Source organism: Cavia porcellus, unplaced genomic scaffold (assembly GCF_034190915.1).
Source record: "Cavia porcellus strain 051 isolate PalLab524CR breed Dunkin Hartley unplaced genomic scaffold, mCavPor4.1 scaffold_2, whole genome shotgun sequence".
Classification (NCBI taxonomy): domain Eukaryota; kingdom Metazoa; phylum Chordata; class Mammalia; order Rodentia; family Caviidae; genus Cavia; species Cavia porcellus.
This window is the reverse complement of record NW_026947485.1, coordinates 129,615,757-129,632,068: the sequence shown is the minus strand read 5'-3', so window position 1 is coordinate 129,632,068 and position 16,312 is coordinate 129,615,757. Positions and strand designations below refer to the sequence as shown.

Below are 16,312 nucleotides of genomic sequence, written 5' to 3'. Positions count from 1 at the left end.
TTTTTGACTATGAAAAAAGGCAAGTTTTGTTTTGTTAAAATCATTGGTGCTTTACACAGTAACGTCTATTTGATTGACTTTCTAATATCAAAATCTGGGTTTTCTATTGTCTGCAGAATGATTTTCAACTATAAGGACTTTTTTTAGCTAGAGCTCATATACCACTGAGCAGTGGTCTCAAATTCCAGTGTGCACACACCTCACTTGGGGCACTTGCTCAAAAAGAATTCTAATGGGGCTCTTTGCATAGAGATGCAAGGTCACCAGAGCTGGAGATGACCCTGGGATGTACTTTTAGTAATACAGAAAATTCGGGGCTGTGTTACCATTTGAAAGTCATAGCTAAGCTTCATTTGGTTTGGTTCAGCTCTCAAACTGTGACTATCTGGAGATTTTTCAGCAAGAGTCAGAGTGAGTCAGGGGAATTTTATTAATCTCTCAAAGGAGTCTACAAAAAGACCATGACATTAGAAGCAGAAATACACAAATAGGACAAGCTATTGGTAAAAGCAGCTACACAGGGCTGGGGGTTTAGCTCAGCAGCATAAGCACCCGCCTTGCAAGCAGGCGGTTGTGAGTTCGATCCCCGGTACCGATAATAATGAAAAAAGACCAAAAAAAAAAGCAAAAAAGCAGCTATACAACCAATAAGAAAAACTCACAACAAAGGTCTAACAATGGAAGAAAAATTACAGAACAGATGTAAATATTTGTACCACATAGCAGGTCATCTTAGAATCCGTCAGTCCACTGTTTTTGAGAAAAATCTTTGACTTGAATAGATGTGTTGGTAAAACTGGTGTCTGTTGGTCAAAAATGATTGAGAAACATTGTTTTTATGTGTTTTGTTTATATGTTTTTACTTTATTATAGAAGCAAACAGAAACTTTAACATGTTGTTTTGATTGTGGATCATTAAGGAGACTTTTATATGTAGTAATACACTAGATTATTTGAACCATTAAATCATTTTCAAATGATTCTGTCTTTGTGATGTGCCCTTTAACAGAAGGACAAACAGCCCCTTAGGGCAGGACAGAAGTAACTTTCATCAAAATCATGCCATCAAGAGAAATTTAAATTTCATGGACTTATTTTTATTACCAGTTCATTGTATGTTATATAAAGTCTTCCTCTAAAATGAAAATTTACTTTTCTTTGTTTATAATATTAGGGGTAAAATTTATATATTTTAAGAACCAGAGCTCATTGTACGTAAAGCAACACTCTTTATTTCAGATATTTCACAGCAGTAGAAGTCCAAACATAGTTCCCTATGTAAGAACATCTATGTTAAAACCTTCTTGGAACAAACATAGTTCCATGGTGATGTAAAAATAATTTGATTAGTAAGTAAATAAAGACCAGATTGAGTTGGAGAAAGAAGGCTCTTAGACTGGTCATATCCAGATGAAGTTTTCTGGAGAGGTGCCTTGGAAGAGAGGCGTAAACAGAAATAATATTAAAAAAAAGAAGGAACGAGATTAATTTAATGAAGGAAAACATAAAGGGAATTTCTGCTGGGAGAAATTCTTTCCTAATTTGGTTAGCAGTGAAGAGTCTAAGGGACAGAAAAATAGATATGATTTGGCTGTTATAAATCATGAGCTAAGGTACGATGATTAGGACTGCAGTCCTGTGAGATCCTGAGGAGAAAATAAGTCAAATAAGTTTGGGAAATGCTATTTCATCCTTTGTGTTTAATTTTGCTTTAATTGGCCTTTCATGAAATGATTGTATCACAGAATTATTTTGCCCAGAAATTAAGAACTCTCACAACACCCCTTGGGAGAACACTGAGCTAATAGTGATAGGAAATAAGGACTACTAATTAATGGGCCTCCACCATAATCATTGCTTCTTTGGGACAGAAATGATTAGATTTAGGTCATACATATTATTCTGTCCTCTTTCATTATTAAGTGATAAAGATTTATTGAATTAAAATGGATTTGCCTTTCAATATTGTCATATGTCTGGAATACAAAGTATTTCTCAGTCTAGGTCATCGAGGTAAGATCTCTTCGTGTATAGGCCTGAACCCTACAGATTATAGCAATGTCTCCTAAAGATTTTTGTAGTAGAGATTCTTTTCTCACAGTATAAACATTTACAAATATGTGCAATTTATAATTGAGCCAAATGAATAGTTTTTTAAAGCTATGTTTAGTTTTTACTTGAACTATTGAATATTCTTCCTTGATGATTAGGAAGAACTCTTAAAGACATTGAAAATTTGTTTTAAAACTGTGTTATATACAAAAACAACTTTAAGATTTAGAAGGTTAAACTAGTCCCTTGTCTCTGTAACTGAAGCTAAAGGGAAATCAAACAGGCCAGATAACAAGCAATAACTAAACAAAACATGATACACTTATTCTCTTTTCTTTTTGTGTTTTTTACCATGATTTTTCTAGCAAAATCTTGGTTATGTATATCACCTCCATATCGTATATACTCTAACATCTTTATAGAAGAATGGTAGGTATAAAAGCACTATTTAGAAGGAAGTTCTAATGTATATGGGACTGAGGTAAATGTAAAGATAAAATAGAAGTTTTGTAGGTATTTGTGTGTTTCTTACCAAGATCTCTTTTCTCCTTGAGAATAGGACTGAATCTCACGCTAAAGTTGATACATGTCTTTCTCACGTTTTCAACAAAGATACCATGACATTTTTATCTTCCATGACTATCATATGGATACATGTTTAACTTCAACATTTTAAAGTTTCACTGCAGTGAAGTGGATTGTCTAGAAAATTGTAGCAACTCTGGAACTATCCTTCTACGATGTGGTGAAAATAATTTTCCCCCAGTGGAATTATCAGGCCCCTATACAGTTTCTAAATAGCACTTACCGCTTTCCCTCCACAGGCAGAATATACTTACTTTATAACTTACAAACTGCCCAGTTTGTAACTACCTCACAAGACAGTTTTTAAATACATGTTTTAAGTGTCATTGCTAAAGAAAATTTTCTTTTAACCCTTGGAAACATGATCAAAATGATCACTTTTTGATGTCAAGCTATAACAAAATCAAATAAAAGTTAAGGATATGTAATAAACTATTCTCTGTACTCTTAAAGGCTTAAGTGTTTTGTATCATAATAAAATAGTAATGTGATTTGATTAGTAGCAGAATTATAAGGGGAAAAATCAATCTTTATGTTGTATTGTTCTTATGTAAGCAATAGATATAATCACTTAGCAGTTATGTTTAAATGTGATTTCATATTATGTCATCTACATCTTTGTCAACTGCTAAGTTAACTTGGTTCTTTTTAATGATGTACAAATAGCATCATTATTATCTGGATTTTTATTTTAAAGAAAAATTTAAAAACAATGAAAATGGTACAGAATTTCAAAATAAGATGATAGGAAATTAGCAATAGTTATTATATATTTTTGTCTTCAAAATAGTCACTCAGATTACCACCTGTAGGCATGCAAAATTGATCACACAATATAAGCACCAACTGTTCCTTTCAGTGAACTAATAGTGTGAGTAGTACAATTAGCTTAGCTATCTTGTGTGTGTGTATATCTATCTATCTATCTATCTATCTATCTATCTATCTAATTTTGTTTTTCCCTTCCTTCTTTTCCCCTTTCCCTCATCCCAGTTGTTATTTCTTTTTGAGCAGTTTCTCTCCCTTTCACAATATCTATTATACCTTTTGAATCTTATTTACCCTTTCAGCTTGTTGCACTGGGGAGACAATGCAAAGTTTACACATACAAGTCTGATTTGTTTCACTTATGAGCGTGGTGCCTACTTGCATCCATTTACCTATAAAAAGCTTGATTTTATCTTTCTTTAAACTGAGTAGTACTCCACTGTATAAAAGCATCACATCTTTTTTATCCATTTCTCAGATGATGGGCATTTGGATTGTTTCCAAGATTTAGCTATTACAAATTGTGCTGCTATAAACATGGGTGTACATAATATTGCTGTGGTATGATGTTTTCAATTCTTCTGCAAAAATACCCAGAAAGGGAATACCTGGATCAAATGAAAACTCAATCCTAGTTTTTTGAGGAATCTGCCTTTAATATTTCATTTTAATTTCAGGCTTCCAAAAATCTACCAGAATAATACAAAGAGTCTACAAATTTCTTTCATACAGATTCCCCAAATGTTAATATTTTATTTTACCACAATTCTACATTGCTGTTTTTTTTCTTCTCAGTGCTTTTTTCCCTGAACTGTGTGTAGATGGCAGAAATTTATTCTTATATGCTACAATATGTATTTCTTAAAAACAAGAGCTTTTTTTTTTTCAAAACCAAAGCACAGTTAGGTAAATCAGGAAATTAACAATCAATAGCTATAATAGCATCAGTTGTAGATGTTGCTCAGATTTTACTGTTACCTCAATAATTTTATTTATAGAAAAATAAAGTGCTGATATTGTTTTGATTTATGTTACCATATCCTTTCAGATTCTGTTAGGCTACAATATCTCCTAGTCTCAATGCTTCCTGACATGACAATTTTCGAATAGTACATACCAATTATTTTTGCAGAATGTCCCTCATCTTAAATTTGTCTGACATTTTTCTCATGATCAGATTTAAATTATGATAAACTGAACTTAAAAACAAAAATAGAATGGCTTAAGATGTGGCTTTACAACAACAAATCATATTCCTGTTTATAGCTCTGAAAATTAATCTGTTTGTCATATTTGTATCTACAGCTTCCAAGAAAGAGTAAAAATTCACCTAGAAAATTTCATATGTGATTTTAATGAGCAAATTTGTTTCAATAATGGAGCACCTTGTTAATTATGATGACTCATGGAATCACATAGAGGGTTCTAATATTTACTGAGAAAAGAAACAAAAACAGTATTGGTCCAACAGTACTGATTTTTCTTTTCACAGTTACGCCTGAATTCCCACAGAACGGAAGAAACTTTTCCCTATCCTTAGATGAACTCAGATTCTTATCACAGCTTGTAAAATCCTTTTTGGACCTAGAAAACAACGTTCAAGAATTATTTGAAGCAATGTTTTTATCAATTAAGACATCCAGGGATACTTCAGGTAATATGTTTGGTTTTTAAATTTGTAAATCTGTAATCTCTCTCTGGTTCTACTTCCTGTCATTTGAATCTAAGCCATTATTTGAAAAAAAAATATATGGTAAAATTCTTTGGATAAATGTTTCTTACAGTGCACACTATGGATTTTATTTTTATTTTTTAATTTTGTTTAGAGAAAAGAGCAAAACAGAAAAAAGGGTAGAAAAATACAGAATTTCAAAAACTACTATTTTTTGATTAGTCATTTTTATTTTTTGAGCTAGGCAGATTACTTAATTCTAACTGACAAAGCATTATAAGTACATTTAGGGTAATTGTCTTTAGCTGAAATTTGATAATTTTTTTCACAGAAAAACAACTTATGAAAGATTAAGCAGACTAGATGACCTAGTATTTCTTCAGCTGCTGGTTGCACTTAGCTGAGCGTGAGGAAATTTTTTAGCCTCCTTTGGCTTGGGTTTTCCTGTCTTGAATGTAAGCATGGAAGATTATACTAATTTTTTTCTATTTCCTTTTATGATTAGATGCTTCAGTTTCCAATATGGTCTGTAGTGTTAGGGGCATTAAATAACTTATTGTAAATAAAGTACGTACAGAGCTATCTAACATATCATAAATAATAAACATGAGTTGTTAAAATAGCAATTATAATTATGTAATATACTTTTAAAAATATAATGTACTATTTTAAGTTTGGTCTTACAAAGTCTCTTAAGGAAACTATGTTTTAAAAAATTCAAAGGCATAATAATTCTGTGCCCTCTGTTCTCACAGCTGTATTTATAAAGATGTTCATTTTTGTCAGATTGGAATGTATAGTGCAGCATTTTATGTGATAGTGCTATAATACCATTTTAAGGAGAAGGACTGCATTGGCAAAACGAAGTGAGGCAAGGCGAGATTAGCACAGAAAACAAAATTTTCAACTCTAAATCCCAATTTCTTAGTAAAAATTACAAGAGTAAACCTATTGAGTGAAATAAATGTATTCATTTACTTTGCTTTCTGTAAATAACACTAGAAACGTTATAGATTTGGAGTTTGTTTTATATTAACATAGGTTTCTGACTTTCCATAGGTTAAGTTTAGGCAGCACCATTACAAAGCAAATAATGTAAATCATTGCATTACTGCATTTTCCATCAGTGTAATAAAATACCTAATGCTGGATAATTTGGAAAGAAAAGAGGTTAATTGAGCTTGCAGTTTGTGAGACTGAAAGCCCAAAATGTTAGGCACTGACCGTGGCAAGGGAACTTCCCTGCCTGAGCTGCTTTATGGAAAACAGCATCCAGTGGCAACTGCACGGCAGATATGAAGCCAGAGAGAGAAGGTGCAATCTTGCTCTGTATGTAGCAACTCTCTCACAAAAATTAAAGTCTTAATTACTGTAATCCCTTTGAAGGTGGTGCTCCTAATGGCCTCCCAGTAGACTCCGCCTCCTACAGATCCTACCGTCTCAATCTTACCACACTGAGGACCAGCTTTTAACACATAAACCCTTATGGGATACACTTAACCCGTATCCAGACCATACTGATCACTTTTCCAAATTTGGAGCTCACTTGCAGAAAATTGGAAGTGAACTACAGATTTTGTGAAGCTAACAAAAGATAAAAATATAAGAAAGAAAATATGAATATTAATGGAAAGTCAAAATGAAAAAGGAGATTTAGTTATGAGACAATGTGAGCCCTCATGGGTCTTCTACAAAGAGATCTGAATAGAGCACTATGACATTGTAATTATTGATTGACATGCAGTGCCTCAAGCAACTGACACTGGTGGTGGAGCTCAACCATCATGTCTGCTTACGATTAGGCATCTCTCCACTCCCTCTCTACTAGATCTTTTCTGAATCGTGAATCAAGAAACAAAATGAACTGCAAACATCTAGGGTCCCTACCTATTTGGAATCTTGTTATTGTCCTGGTCCAGACTCTTGAGGTTTGTGTGAGAACTTTATTCATCTTAAGGGCAGCATAACTTTGAAATTAAAACTGTGTTAGAGGAGTAATGAGCAAAGATAAGGAAATGGCCAAGAACTGAAGAAAAGATTTAACATGCTTATTTCAGGAAATTTTTTTTAAAAGCTTGTTCAGCCCCATTAGATTGGGATCAAGTGATGTGAAGACTTGCAAGTGCTCTATATTTGAGAGATGCAGTTACCATCCTTGAATAAAATCAACCAAGCAAATGTATAATTATGCCACAATATACTTTCTTTAAATTTGTCATCATAAAAGCAGTATGGCAGATAAAAGCAACTTCAATATCATGTTAATAATAGTGTATTGTGTGAACACATTATAGATTATCTAATTTTGAACAACAGATAGCAGAAATGTCCAAGGACTAGAACACCTCCTTGTGGTATATATATTCTTCATTGCTAAAATTTTTGTTGGTAAGAAAGGTTGATATAATCTGACACAACTTCATGCAATGACTCTGAAAAGGATGGTCTTGAGGAAAATTATCAAAAAAAGGAAAAAATAACCTTGAATCTTTCAGTGTATCCAAGTTAATAAATTTTAATCAAAAGCATTACTTTCTTAAATGAGGAAGAATAATATTTCTTGAAACTGATGATTAAAGAAACTAAATATATCTTAGATTAATATTGGATATTCCTGGTAGTTAATGTCTGGCTGAAAAATCTTTTATGTGAGAGGATGAGAAAGGCAAAAGAGAGAGAAAGAGAGTACAAGTTATTTGGTCTCTTTTGTGTTTGTTTTGATTGGATTATATTTTGTTAACTTGGAAAAGTTCTCTGCTATTTCTTTGTAGCCCAAGTAATCTGATGAAAATGAAAGTCCCCCCCCCCCACCGTTGGTGTTTTTAACAAACCCAGGTGTGTAATATCACACACAGAAAATGAAAGATGATTAACCAAATATTTTACTTCCCATTTCAATGTTTACTATTATATTGTAGACTTTAGCCGAATTGGCAGTTTTCTTAGCAATTTGGATGCAATGAAGAGCTTTTATAGAGACAAAAGAAATCTTTTCTGAAAAGAAGATATTTAGTCATTATGTTTATTTGTTTTTGTTTGGTAATGATTTGATGGTTTTCTTATTTCATCATTTCAGAAAATGATAGGGTATCATTTAAGTGTATGGATGCCTTATTGTATTTCTTTTAGATGATGGGATTTTATGGACTGGATTTGGGTTTTTAATGGTACATTTCTAAGGCTCCTTCAGAATAAAGCCATTCTTTGGGCAGTTCCTCACTTTTTCCAAAGGTGGCATCTGAGATTTATCTAAACCAGGAGGCTTCTTGGCCTTCATTTTTCTTTAGCCCCAGCAATGACAAAGCGCAATGGCTGCTTCAATTGGATGTAAGAAGAACACTTAGGGTTTGTCTCAGAAGAATCAAAGATTTCAGATCTTCTGAAAGATTGTTTGTACTCTTAGGGGGTCTTAAGAGGGGTCAAATGGCTTCTAAGAGTTCCTTAGCTAGATGGTTAAGGGATTGTATTAGGGAGGCGTATGTAGTTAAGGTAAAGAGGCTCCTAGGGTTTGTAAAGCTCATTACTCTAGGACTTTCACTGTTTCTTGGGCAGAGAGGTCGAAGGCTTCCACATTGGAAATTTGCAAGGTGGCCACCTGGGCTTCTCTTCATACTTTTTCATAGTATTATCTCTTGGATGTAGTCTCTTCTACAGATTCAAGCTTTTGGTGGGAGGTTGCTTGTGAGCCAGCAAAGAACAGTGAGGAAGAAAAGAAAGACTTGTACTTCCCACTTAGAGCTGCCAACAAGGCCAGTTGCTTTGTAGTGCACACAATGGGAACCTACGAAGACCAATTTGGGTGTGAAAGTGGATGTGGCGGGAAGTACTGTCGACCTCCACTCTCCATGAAAGAAAGCGGCAGTGTGGAAACTAACCTGAAGTGCAAAATCAACCACAGAGAACTCTGTAGGGGAAGCCGTTGAGCAGCTGGCATTCCTGTGACCCTCTGCACTCTTCCGAGGTTCTTCATCTAGGCATGCTCTTAGAGACACTAGCGTTGATCACGTGCAAATACTATGTTACAGTCACGAGCCAAAAATGGACTACCTTCTCCAGACAATAAGTTTTCCAATGTGTATTAAATATTACAGTGGTTCCTCAAGTGTTCACAGAGTTCATAAAATGTTACATTGTCAAATTTTGAAATAGACCTTTTGAATCTCCAAAATATGTAAAAAAATGTCATAATGTACCAAAACCACTAGGTACTCTGTGTGGATTCAATATTACTAATTCTGCCTAAAAATGATCATTTCTACTTTCCTGTATAAATTTAAGCATTTAAAAATATATTAAAATTTTCTGAAGGATTTTTATTTTAAAGGTTACCATAATTGCTTGGTAACTCATTTTTTGTCTCACTTTGGAGTTGCACACAACCAGAAGAAGTCTTGGAAAGCTTATCTTTTTTTTTCTTACTCTGAAAATAGGCAGATGGTTTATATAAACATCTGAGCACATTACATTTAGTGAATAAACATAATGTATTTGGGAGTGAAATGATAAATACAAGATAATTAACTTTTCTTCCTATGACTTGGACTGTAACATGGCAGCAGATAGTTATTTCCAGAAACAGATCTACAAAAGCTTATATTTCAAACTAGTCTTATTCCCCACCAGGCTAAATACTTCTTTAATTAGCTGGTTTATGAGGTATCTGAAGTAGAATAATATTAAGGATCCAATTCTCATCATGTCATTAACAACTTGATCTTTATTATTTTTCTTCTTTAAAATTGCTTTTGAATAGTACTAGATACACATTATAAAATTTTGAACAGGACAAAAGAATATGATGCAATTATGTCTTTTCCCATCTCATGTGTCTAGCTTCCACTTCTAGAAACAGCTACTATATATTCTCATGTTAAAATAACACAAAATCTTCTGATACTCGCCGAGTCTTCTTATTAAAAATTCAGAAAATATATGTAGAGAAAGCTAATTTTTCCTAACAGCTGAACATGATTGCATATATCAGTTTCGCAAGCTATTAATTAATGAATGTTTAGAACTTCTTTGCTCTTCATTTGCTACCACAAATAATGCTAGGCCAAATTTCCTTAACCTATTCCTTACATGTGCACAACTATCTGTATATTTGGAAGGTAAATTTCAAAAGTATAATTGTCAATTTAAAATGTACAGTCCAAAAGATGATGACAAGGTAAGCCACAGACTAAAAAAAAAAAAAAAATCAAACTGCATATCTGATAAAGATTTGTACCCAAAATAAACAAAGAACTCTAAAGATTTAGCATGAAAACAAAGGATTCAATTTAAATAAGCCATGCACCTAATACCTTTAGAGACACCTCATTAAAGAACATATTCAGATAGCAAGTAAGTATATGAAATGATACTGCACATTACTTATCATTAGAGAAATTCAAACTAAAACAAGACACACCTATGAGAAGGGCTAAAATCCAGAATATTAATAGTGGCAGTTTTTGGCAAGGATGGGGAGCAACAGCAATTCTCATTCTTTGCTACTAGAAATGCAAAATGGTGCAGTCTCTTTAGAAGACAGTTTGGGAGTATTTTACAAAGCTGAATGTAGTGTTACCTGATAATCTAACAATTGCATTGCTAGGTATTTACCCAAAAGAGTTGCAAGCTCATCCACACAAAACCTGCTTGTGAATGTTGATAGCAACTTCTTTCAAAGTTACGAGAATTTGGAAGTAACAAAGATGTTTTTTAGTAGGTGAATGAATAAATAAACTGTGGTATGTCAATACAAGGGAATATTATTCATCAATAAAAAGAAATGAGAGGCCAAGCCATGAAAAAACATGGAAGAACCTAAGTTATAAATTGCTAAGTGAAGGAAATCAATCTGAAAGAGCAACATCTTATGTAGTTCCAACTAGAAGACATTATGGTAAAGGCAAAACTGTAAAGACTTTTGAAAGATCTACTCTGCCAAGCATAGAGATTAAGAAAGGATAGATACATACCTACGTAGTGCTGAAGGGATTTTTCAAAGCATTGAGGCTACTATATGTGTTAAAGCAATGTTGGACACATAGCAGCATGTGTTTGACAAAATTCATAGAATTTCCCAACAGAAAGTGTAAATCCTAATTTAAATTGTGAACCTTAGTTAATAATAGTGTTTTAATTTTCATTTATCACATCAGCTGAGGCATAAATAATAGTGGAAACTGAGGATGGGGAAAGAACACATGAGCTCTGTGCTTTCTGCTCAATTTTCATGTAAATCTAAAACCTCTCTACAAATGAAGTCTATTATTTTATTGAAATGAACATTTTGAGAAGATTGCCAAGTGAGTTTATTACATTGATTTTCACTCTTAATGGTATTTTTTGGTGGAAAATTATTTTATGGCTTCTTCTGTTTGTGTTCTGGAAAACCTTTCTATATTAGTCTTTTGAAAAAAAAATCCATGTTTTCCTTCCTAAGAAGGAAATGGTTAATTTTCTTTTATTTAAAAAATCCATGGTTAGTCTAAATTTTAGGTCAGTGTTAGAATTGAATCTTATTCTTAACCCCATCCCATTAAAAAGACATTATAATGTACAAAATATAGGAAATGCATTTTAGAATAAGTATTGTAATACTATTTGATTCTAAAACCTCAAAGTTGTGATTTGACTTGAAAATAAAGCAGAAGTTTTAAATCGCAGTTCCACTGTGCAGTTATGTTACATATTTTTTGTTACTTCAAGCAAATTCACCAAAGTATTCAAAATTCTAAAACAATGAAGAAATTTGATATTTGAGCAAAACTTTTCCTTAGAATAAACTTTGGAAAAGTTTCTTGAAGATAGTTATTGACTGAGACAAAATACTGGGACAATGAATTTAGGAGGAAAGATTTATTTTGGCTCATGGCTTTAGAGATTTTAGTCCCTTGGCCCTGTTGACTTTGGGCTTGTGGCAGTCCAGTACCTTACAGGACTGAGCACCTGGTCTAGGAGGCATCTACATCATGGCAATTGAGAAACAAACAGCCAGGAAGGGGCAAGGGTCCCAATATCCACCTCAACTACACCCCCCCCCCAAATTATGTAGCTTTCTCCAACCAAGTGCTGCCTCCTGAAAGTTTTATCAGTTCCAAAGAGCACTTGGGAGGCACTTATCCGAGCATAGAGAGGGGTTCTTGACTAACAACTGGAATATTTACCTTTAGTATACCCTATGCACATGAATGTTGAAAGAAACCTTAACAGAATATCAAAGTAGCTTTTATTTCTAAGTAGTTCTTAAAAATTATTCACCATAGAACTATATTTAACATCATAGAACTATATTTAAAGGAAGAAAAAACCATATTGCTCTACCAGATGACTCTATTGGTTGGAAATGTTACTGATAAAATGATAAAGTTTTGAAATTTATTTTGTTTCAGGAAAAATAAATTAATTTTTAAACATCCTGGCAAATTAAAAACAAACAATAGAACAATCAGATCATAGTGTATCATTTATCCTTATATACTAAGTCAAAGAAAAATATTAAATGCTAAATTATTGTATCAGAGCATTATTAGTATAACTTTAGAGGAAAAATAGAAAGATTTACTTTTTATTCATTTCTTTTTTGTAGACTTGGGGTTTTTTTTCCCCACTAGGAAATTATTTCTTAAATTGAGAAAATAGTTCCATTTTAGGAGCTAGGGACTGTAAAACATCTTTCTCTATGTTTGTTAATTTCAGATTAATTATTGACATGGTTATTAAAACTATATTTTTCTAAAATACTGATATTTTTCCATGTACTTTTGTTTCTTGTAGCAAGAAAGGAAGTGTTAACTTGTTAAGAAACTGCACCAATTTTTATATGTACTAATTTAAAACTTAACTTTTGAAATGAGCAAAAATTTATTTTGTACTCTTAGTTCATCTTACAACTGTCAACCTGAGAATGAAGTAATGATAAAAGACCTTTGCAGATTGTTTTTTCATACACAGCAACTATAAAATAACTCTATGTAACCTTCATCAAATAGTACAGTATATGGGAAAAACTATATACCTTGAGCTTTTCATTATTATAAAGGTATTATTACCCTACTTTCCCCCCCCCCACAATGAGGAAGATTCTCAATGAGCTATATCCCCATCTGTTTGTTTATTTTTTTACTTATTTATTGAGATGGGTCTTACTAAATTACTACATTGCCCAGCCAGGGCTACTTTCAATTCTCCTGTGTCAGCCACCCACATGCTGGGGTTGCCCATCACACTGAGCTACACGCTATATCTTGTTGTATATATTTCCTACATATTGATGGGTGTATATGCATGTGTGTGTGTGTGTGTGTGTGTGTGTGTGTGTGTATTTAAGTGTATGTATATGTTCTAGGTAGAGCTTTTGTGCATAATTAGTTTTAATATGAATTTGTTCACCACAGCTAGCATGTTCATTTTTAAAAAATACATATTTTTTTTCTGTGCTGTTAGGAATTTTGGAGAAATCCAATAAGGAAATTATGACAGAAAAGCCTAGACCAAATGAACCTAGTATTTCTTCAGAGCAATTGCTACCAGTAAAAGAGGTAAGAAATTTTATTCATAAATAATAGCACCATCATGTCTTTGAATCCATTATGAAAAATGTTTTAAGTTTTCCTCTTTGCCCCCCAAGTTTTTCTGTTTATGAATTGGCTTATCAGTTTTTGACAAAAATCAGTTTAGTGATACGAGGGTTCTCCTGCAGTCTGTTCTGGGAAAGTACAGAAATCAAGGGGTGTTTGTTCCTATCCTCAGTCAAGGTCTGCACTTTGAGAATGTGAGCTGTAGACCATTACTGAAAAATGAGATAACGGAAGTAAAGAAGAGTAGAGAATAATTGTCTGAACCAGCCTTTATTTTTGTGTACCCAGCCTGTGCTTGCTTAGCGATGCATTACCAGTCTCCTGCTGCTCTGTTTCTATACTGTAGAGAGTCATGTCTCCTCGGCACTGTTGCTGTTTCGGTTCTGGGAAGTCCTGGTTAATTAAATGCATGATGGAAGATTGCAGTGCAGGAGTTGCAGAGAAACAAGAATATTTCTTCCACTGTCCCCCTCAGGGACAATCTCTGGCAGTGGCTGAGGCTTATTTATCTCCTCCATGGTCTCTCTGAGTCCTCTGCACTCCCTGCATGATTCCAGTAGCTCCTGGCTGGTCTCGCGTTGGCTTTAGCTTCCACTGGTAGCCCAGGTTCTAGTCTCTCATGGCTTATTACTTTCTCTGCTCCTCTGGCTATATGGGTGGCTGTAGTTTTCTTTTCCATTAATGCTTCACAGTCTATGTATGGTTTCTCAAATGTTCCATCACCTATGTAGCCAAAACCCTACGTTAAATTCTTTCTTTTGAAATACCTTGAGTGGTTTCTGTTTTCTTAAGGGTTCTTGACTGATACAAATATTTTAAAATGCAAACAAATACATAGATTTACCAGAACTTTAACCTAGGTAGCAATAACAGTAATGAGGAAAATTCAGAATTATACAATGTGTATTAACCAAATATCAAAAGCAATACTAAGAAATTATTATTATGTAATAATAGAGATTCAACAAATTTATACTTTGTACACAAAAGATAAAGTCATAAAAATTGCTGTTTTTTTCTTGGATCGACCATTAGATGCTCTTTATTTTAACTGGAATATGTATAATGCCTAATATTGACTGGGAAGTGCACAAGTAAGCAATTTTTTATGAAAAATTAGACTTTTAGAAGAAAGTTTCAGTAAACATTTCCAATTTTCCATTTAAATGCAACTATTAATGTGTGGAAATGTATTATAATTGCATGTAGATTATTATGGGCAAAAATAATCATCACTGTACCAAAATAAAGAAACAAAGTTTCACTGCCACCACTACAATTGATGACGATTTAAGCAGAAAAGATTCTCTTGCATGATAGTAATAAATAGATATGTCCCTGATGAAGAAACAAAAAATCAGTGCTTTTGTTTGTTTTCATTTTCATGGAACAGCATTCCTCTGTACATTTATATGATAAGTGCAACCAAAAGAATTCCTGTCATGGCACAGAGCTATCTTCATTCCACTCTGAAAGTTCCACTTATCAGAAAGGAGAGTCTGTACACTTAGTAGATTCCATTATTGGTTAATTTTATGCAAATGTAAAACAAAAAGATGTATTTCAGGCCCATGATGTTAAAGGTTCAAATAGGCTTTAAACAGGCAAGTTCAGGCACACTGTATTATGACTATAATGAGAATAACAGCAACTTTTTCTGATTATAGAGTCATGACTTCATACAATGTTAGCTCTAAGAAATGAATCACCTTTATTATTTTGTACAGTATATATAAAAAGCTTTAAATTAATGCTGAGCAGAATATGCATATAAAAAATTAGGCTAATGATCGTAATTTCAATAATTTTATTCTAAAAGGGAGCTGTAGAAATCATTCAATTCTTCTCCTTTTTAAAAATTAAAATCCTAGGATCAAGGAAAATAAGCAATTCAGTCTTCTGAATTTACAGTTGTGAAATGTTACCATCAATAAAGTTACATTAAAATAGATACAGTATACTCCTTAGCATAGGATCTGCATAGTATTCATAAGTTTTTGGTACTTTCAAGAGTATTAGGGGACTTAGGGAAAATAAACATTCATAAATTTTATTGCCATATGAGACATAGACAAAGGAAAAAAGAAAAAAAAAAGACAAAAAACATGACAACCCCTCCACGCCTTCTACTCCTCCCACACACAGAGCAATGCAGACTGTTTTATTCATTTCTTGGAAGAAATGTAGCAGTGCCTGCCACGTCATGGGTGGAGATGCTAAATAAAATTCTAAGCAAGTAAAAATCCAGAAAGGTACAGAGGTGTGTTTTCTGTGAGAAATTTATTTTTCATTGCTATTTTTGGCCTGTCTGGATTTTGAGATTAAAAATGAAATCAAAGGTTGAATATTAAATGGTGTCATGTTGCAATATTTGTTAACAATAAACTATAAAAATCTAATTTAGACTTTATTAAATATATTGAGTTTAAAGGTTGCTTTCTGTGATAAACTGTAAGTGTACCTTTTGGCTCTCATAAATATGGTTTTATTGAACCATATTTAAGAGATTAAATTTTTGAAAAAAATTTTTGATTAAATCTACTGATGAATTAAAATGAAATGTCAGTATATTACTGTGTATAAAGAATGCACATGTTTTGTATATTGCTTTATTCACTAGGTAATATTTTTGAGGCTATAAGAATAGTTTTTACAGTGTATCAGA

At 33.0% G+C, this 16,312-nt stretch overlaps 1 protein-coding gene across 3 annotated transcripts in view; it reads left to right on the top strand.

Annotated features, from left to right (window-relative positions):
* The window catches only part of Kiaa0825 (KIAA0825 ortholog), a 383,787-nt gene that overhangs the window by 86,031 nt on the left and 281,444 nt on the right, over window positions 1-16,312 (top strand). For all 3 annotated transcript variants that reach the window (XM_023561406.2, XM_063245350.1, XM_063245351.1), the window contains 2 exons: window positions 4,898-5,059; window positions 13,514-13,608. In XM_023561406.2, coding sequence (XP_023417174.2) covers window positions 4,898-5,059; window positions 13,514-13,608 — 257 coding nt within the window. The remainder of the gene's footprint in view (window positions 1-4,897; window positions 5,060-13,513; window positions 13,609-16,312) is intronic.